Here is a 7,396-nt window from a genome sequence, read left to right on the forward strand (position 1 = left end):
GAAACATGACAATGCCATTTGACTATCTTGTTCATAAAGATGATGTCAAGACTTTTCATTTTGATGGCACTGACAGTTTCATTGACATGGATACTTGCTTTTGAGGTATGGATAATCAATTCTGTGCATGTGACGTGCTTTTGCAGGCTATCCACTAGGTTTTGCAGTTTGCACTAATTGTTTTGGGAAATGCACTAACTGCTGTGCAAATGTTAATGGTGTTCTGAGAAACGCACCAAAGCGACTGAGAAAAACTGTAATAACAACCAGTTCTGCTTTGTTGGACAGCTCACTTATTGTTCTGTGTGATCTATTTTATTGGCTTCTAGGTTCATATTACTTGCTTAATCTTATGTTTGATTTTAGTTCATTAGATGTTCCTTAAAAATGGCTGATCATAAATCATAAAATCATAAAACCCCATGTTATATCTCTTTTTTTTTTTTTTTTTTTTTAAATGATATGTTATATCTCTAAATATGCAAGCTGTCAGTTGAATGGACCAAAAATTGAAATATTCAGAGTAGTCCATTAGTTGAAAAAACAAAAAAACCCAAACAAATAAAATTATTATCCGTCTCCGTTGTGTAGTAAGAAAGGTTTTTCATTGATCCTGTTCAAAACAACTCAGATGGTTTCTCTTTTAAGTTAGTTATATTAAGTTATATTAGCCAGCATTATTTTTCTTTTCTTATTTCTTAAATAACGATAAATTCCTAAAAATCACTTTAAAATACACTTTATGTATAACTTTATAAAACCGACATGACTCTAACAGATACTCAGGACATGCAGATTAATTGATTTTAGAATCTAAACCTTAAAGATAATTAGGGTAAATGCACATGTTCACAGTGTTTCCTTATACCAACCTCAAACATGTCTGTTTGAGTTGAAGCTGGCTGCAATCATCTGACCCAAATTTATCAGATTCAGATAGTAAACAGTCAGATTTGGAGAGACTAATCTCAGAGGCCATCGGGTCAGTTTGAATTTGGAGAGGCCTGCTTTGCACAGAATACATGTTTTTCTATTTTTTTTTCTTTATTACACAAAGAGCCCTCAGTTAATAAGTTGCCTCAAGCAAACCGGCTGTTTGTTATCAATGGTTACATCATATCAAAAATGATGGCTAAACATCCGCCCCTCCCACACGCGTGAAATATAAGCTAACTCACTCCCATTCCCCCCCCCCCCACACACACACACACACACACACACAGAGCAAATAAAAAACCAAAAAGAAAACCATCCCCCGCAAACACCGCATCACCACCGGCCTGCCTGCGCTGCTCTCCCCGCCTCCCTGCATCTTTGCCTCGGCCTCACGCTTCATCCAAACTCGCTCACCTCCAGCATCCTCAGCATCAGCACCATCCAGAGATGTGCCACATTTACATTTGCCAAGATGCACAATCTGCGGTGCCAGCCAGTGTTTCTGGCACGAAGCCGACTCCATGATTCGTTTATAAACGTTAAAAAAAGGACACAATGTCATAGTGAAAGTTAGGCGCACCCGGTGGGATTCATAAGGAATAAATTAAAGGGTGATGATAAAATACAAAAGCGTGCAATGCAGGCTCATGTGCCGCTCGCTTCTGAGCGTCAGGCGCGTTATTTGTATATCACAGGCTTAATATAGACATAATAAAGCGGTCTGTCCGTGGAGAAGATGGGCCCTGTTTGCAGAGAGCCCCCTCCCCACCACCACCACGACGAGCTGGTAAACAGAGGCAGAGAATCAGAGCATCCTTTACCCGAACATCCCTCCGAGGAAGGATCCGGACGCTTTGACCTTCTTGTCGGCTTCAGCCATCAGCTGCATGGCCTCCTTCTCTTTCCCGGAGTTGTCCATGACGAGCTGGGTGTCTGCCGCTGGAGGAGGGACGGGAGGAAAACAGGCCGATGTTCCGCAGAGGATGGAGAAGAGGAGAGCTGAGCAGAGGAGAGGAGAGAAGAGAGAGAGACGTCTCTGCTGGTTGCTGAGAGGCTGCAGCTCTTCTTCGACGTCGAGAGTGGAGCGTTAGTTGTGAGTCAATGGCACCATCTGCTGGAAGGAAGCGGAAGTGCAACTAACTGGCGTAAGGTTGAAACTAAACTTAAAACTAAAAACTAAAAAGTTAGGAGAAGTGTGGGTTGACCCCTAGTAATCTAATGGTGCCCAACACCTTTGATGAGCATGAATAGCACCTGTTGAGCAATTAATTATTAGAGTTAATCAAGTAATTACTGAAGGTGTTTATCTGCCTCTAACCTGTTATTTCTTTATGCCAGCATTGTACTTTGTACTCCATACTGTTTTATTTGAAAACTTTACTCTTTATTTTGTGGACTTTAAAACATAAACCTTCTTATACTGCCACTTCATTGGAAAACTGCTCATCAATGCAAATATCTAATTATCCAGTAAATGGCAGAACCTTGGTGTATTTAGATTTGAAAGATTGTAAAGACAACCTGCCGGTGACCTTCAAAGTGAAAATCAGAATAGTGTTAGTTTAGAGACTGATGATTTGCTGGGATTTTCCTGCACAAATACCTCAGGTTTGTAGAGAGTGATACAAAAAGACAAAATATCCAGCGAGCTTTGCGTGAAAAGGTCTTGTTCATGCCAGCGCAGAATAGCCAGACTGCTTGGAGCTGAAGGCAACAGTAACTCAAATAAACACAACCGAGTTATGTAGAACAGCACCACAGTGCACAACATGTTGGACCTTGATGCAGAAGAATCAGCAGAAAACCACACGGTGTGCTACGTTCCTCAGCTAAGAATACAAACGGAGGATACAGTTACTGCTTATCAAAACTGGAAAAGACAAGATTGTAAAACTGATTCTGATGCAACATTCAGATAGTCACAATGTGGTATATACAACATTATTCAGGCCGGCGGTAGTGTCATGGTGTGGGGATATTTTCTTGGCACTCTTTGGACACCTTAGTATCAATTTAGCATCATGTAAGCTTCGCAGCTGACTTGACTACTGTTGCTGACCATGTCCATCCTTTTGTGACCAGAGTACCCATCTTCTGATGGCTGCTTCCTACAGGGAAATGTGTCATATCATCTTATACTGTTTTCTTGAACGTGACAATGAGTTAACTGTGCTCAGATGGCCTCCACAGTTACCAGATTTCAATGATAGAGCACTTCTGGGATCTGGTAGAGCAGGAGTGTCTCATCATGAATGTGCAGCTGACAAATCTCCAGCAAGTATGTCATGCCATCCTGTTAACATGGACCAAAAATATCTGAAGTATGCTCGCAGAACCCTTTTTTAATCTGCGACATGAAGAATTAAGGCAGTTCTTAAGGCAAAAAGGGGTCCAACACAGTATTAGCAAGATGTACACAATAAAATGGCCATATACTATACTGTATCACTACTGACAAAGCTTAATTAAGCTAAATAATAAATTCATATCGAGCTGTGAGATTAAAAAATTCAGCAATTATGATCCAATAATAAAATATGTTCACAAATGTTCCATTCTGCATATTGAGTATTTCAACTTAAATACTTTAAGGATGATTTTAGGATACAACTGTTGCTCGATTGCTACAGGGAGATTATGACTTTTACTTAAGACAGTAATGTAAAATAAAACAAGTTAAGGGCACCAGTTAAGAGACTATTGTAAATATTTGTGTTCGGTATAGCATTTCAAAAGTTGCAAATTTGGTTAACTGATAAATTTGGCGATAAATGTCTTATTACAGATCTCACAAAATTCAGTGCAACAACAAATATAAAGACACAAACAGCAACAACAACAAAAAAAAGATTTGAATTCTGGTCTGAGTTTAAATTTTATCATTACACCTGCGGTATTGTTCTTGCTCACTAGAGGGCAGCAGAGTCATGCAGAAAACATCTGTCAGAAAATCATCTTATACGGTTAAAAAACAACGCAAATGACATCAGGGCAAATGAAAACATACAAGAGGAAAGTTCTATTGACAAATATGTTGTGTATATTAAGGAAACATAATTAAAAATATTTTCGGAATATATGTTGTGTTTAATTAATAGTTCATGTACGGTTTGATTCAGTTCACTACATGTTTTGTTATTTAGGAAGCAGAAAGGTCATCATAGTCACATTAATCTCCTGTGACAGACTGCCGCTCAGCTCCTCCACTTTCCTCCCCCACACCTTCAGTACGGCGCCCGAAAGCTCACGTTATCCCGGCTGTGCACGCAATTACAGCAACAGCAAAGTTTTGTGAACAGGCACGATTCAGTGGGCTTGCTTTTGACGAGGCTGACAACAGCAATTACCTCCTCTCACACAGTGCCTGAACAGTGCATCTTCTCGCAACACTGTAAGTCTTCAACTGTAATGGTAGAAAAAACATTCCAAGAACACTTTGTTTTTTAGATCAAATATTTAATAGTCTGGTCTTAAAATAGCATTCAATTAACCCAAGAAACAATTCAACTGGTGGAGAAATCTAATACAATAAAGCATGCTCAGTATATGTGCTAAAGCACGAGGCATGTTCAACAACACATTTTTGCAGTAGAACCTCAGCCACTTTGCAAACATGAACATCCTTTAATAGACAATTTAGTGAATGATGAGGCACTCTGATGTTAGTGTGAAAAGTTAATGACTGAGTCTCTATATTGCCATGAAGACTGCAAGTGTAAGCTACCTTTATGAGGTCAGGAACAGACAGTGACCCCAGATTGTTCAGCTCAATCATGTGTGGCTTAAATTTGAAGTAAAGGTTCACGGCAAAAAAAAAGTTGTTGAAAGCAGCTGAGGCCTTAGAGGAAAAAAAAAAACATCATGGAAAATGTTCCAACAAATATTGTTCTGGAAGATCACTATACAAAGAGGAACAAGCTCCAATCATTTTACATTTTTACAGCAAAGTAAAACTTTACAAATTATGCTGTTAAATATCAGGAAAATAGCAACCGATAAATCCATACGTCATCAGAATGAGAACTACGTTATGTACATCTTTCACATTAGAACAAATAAATCATGCAGTGGCAGCAGACTTTCACATTTAACAAAGACACCTGGCCACCAAATCAGCTCTGCGGCAGCATCTGGGGCAAGTCGAGGGGGTGATTGCTGCAACTACAGTAGTCAGAAAAAATCCAAAATAGGCCGATAATAAAACCTTTGTACTTTATCTTTCAGTGCAAATCCTTCTCACTCGTATAAACATGTCTTCTACTAACAGTCTTTAAAAAAACAAAACAATGAAAAAACATATCAGTTTTACATTTCCTGCCAAAATCTCATGAATAAATACACAAAGCAGATAATGATACACACTTACTGGGAACTAGCATAATTTCTGCTAGAATAAAACACAGAGTTCTGCCATTAAAAAAATCCTTAAAACAGTTGTGTCAAAATCCTTATTAATGTTCAGATAATGCAGTATATGGATGAGTGATACACACCCACACACATACAAAGAGCTGGATATTAACTTCTTGAAATATAACACATGACAATATGTTTATATAACAGAATCCTGAAACCACAAATATGAAATTAGATGTTTATGCAACTGCATGAGGCAAAGGTTTAGGATAAGAATTACTGACAGAGGACCTACTATGCTCACATTTTTCTTCTTGGGCAAAGCTAAAGTAGCTTTGCACAACTCACAGGTGAAAATAAGCCTTATTTATCATATACTGGGCACTGTTGAAGCACTGTTGATTCATTCATCATCCTTTAAGACTTCTCTTGCTTTAAGCCTTCTGATTGTCTGGCCTTCCTAACCCAAGGATGGAAAAGCAGTTAGGACTTGCCTGAAACGGAGCGAAGAATACAAAAAAATTATCTGAAGTCCCATTGTGACCCCTTGCACCTTTGGTCAGTGATTTCCCTACTCACTCCAAGCTTGTACAGAGAGAAAACATCAACCTCTGCTTCAAACTGACCTGAGTTTTGTGTGGATGGTCATTAATTGTAATGTGAGCAGGGTCTCTTTCCAGTTGAAGACTTCACCGTTTCCACTTGTAAAGGCATCTCTTCAGACAAGAAGTGGCAGTGAGAGAATGCTTGTCATTTTCTTTCAAACTACATATGGCTTTAAATTATAAATTCACCTCTCAGTGAGAGACTGTCAAGACTGAATATAATTGTAGCAACTTGAGTCAGTGGAAGGATATTTAAAGGAGAACATTCAGAACAGAACTGAAAATGCAGGACTTTTTAAGCCACTAAAACAACCTTTGCACACTGCTTTAGACCAGTCACCAGATTTGTCTCCCTGCAACAATTATAGAATTGAAAATCAAATTGAAGGATCGCAGTTGTGACACATAAGAGGAGATCCAGCGTCTGTCACAGAGGCACAAGTGCAAGAGGACAAAGAGGGACTTCCACTGGGAGATCTAAAAAAAAAAAGCATCTCTATTAAAAATTGTCCAGATGTGCACCAGAAGATGACTTTTTAAGGGAGATCAGACAAACTTACAGCAGGTAAAGGTTTTTTATATTATGGAGTTATTGTCAGCTCCTTTAAAAAAAATCACACCTCATCTGTATGACAGTAAACAGGGAAAAAAAAAATCCTATTTAAAATCAAAAAAAGAAACGGAATGCATTATTATCAGGATGTAGGCAGAAAAAGGAAAACATTTGCCTCTCTTGCATTTCCACCACTGAGGTGTCCCTGACAAAATCACCAACATCCCAGCTGCAAAGCTACTCGGAAGTCAGGCATGTAGCCTGTGGCTATATCAGTGATGCTAGCCAAAAAGAAAAGAAAAGAAAAGAAGAGAAAGCGTTTATAATAACAGTGATAAATAAATGCATAAAAAAATACAGCATTAACTGTTGTCATGTATTAACCCCTTAAATTCTAATCTTTCTGTCTTTCTAAATAAAAGAGTTTCATCCAGATTTAGTGAGTAACAGCTTCCAACTGTGAGTTCAGCCAGCCTTGGAGTGGAGATACTTGGGAGAATTGTGAATTGCAAAATGTCTTTTTCTGTCCTTGAGAGATTTAACAAAACCCAGACGTTAGTGGTTCTGTTTTAAAAACTCTCAGCTCAAACAAATGCTACAGTGCATTTTATTCTTGGCAGCACCAGACCAAGTGTGCTGATTGTGTTTGCAAAAGCATGGCGCCGAGTGCTCCAGGATGGAATTGTTCTAGCTTTGTAGTTTTTTTAATTTTTTGACATTGTTATAGCAGACTGGACAAGTAAAAAGGGCAAACAGCTGCTTAGAATTTGTTGAAACTCTGTTGAAAACTCTATATTTGTAAAGATTTCTCTCCAATAAGACAGAGCCTGATGTATGTTCAGTGATCTTCAAATGATAGATAGATAGATAGATAGATAGATAGATAGATAGATAGATAGATAGATAGATAGATAGATAGATAGATAGATAGATAGATAGATAGATA

The 7,396-nt window shown here is 38.4% G+C and overlaps 1 protein-coding gene across 1 annotated transcript in view; it reads right to left on the bottom strand.

Moving 5' to 3' along the window:
* napba (N-ethylmaleimide-sensitive factor attachment protein, beta a) overlaps positions 1-2,013 on the bottom strand; it is a gene marked incomplete at its 3' end in the record, with an annotated part of 11,598 nt that extends 9,585 nt beyond the window's left edge. Inside the window, exon 1 of the mRNA XM_005733743.1 lies at positions 1,758-2,013. Within this exon, the coding sequence (XP_005733800.1) occupies positions 1,758-1,855 (98 nt within the window). The remainder of the gene's footprint in view (positions 1-1,757) is intronic.
* Between the last annotated feature and the right edge of the window lie 5,383 nt (positions 2,014-7,396).

This window comes from Pundamilia nyererei, unplaced genomic scaffold, assembly GCF_000239375.1.
Source record: "Pundamilia nyererei isolate P.nyererei 1_Seehausen unplaced genomic scaffold, PunNye1.0 scaffold00054, whole genome shotgun sequence".
NCBI classification, from domain to species: Eukaryota; Metazoa; Chordata; class Actinopteri; order Cichliformes; family Cichlidae; genus Pundamilia; species Pundamilia nyererei.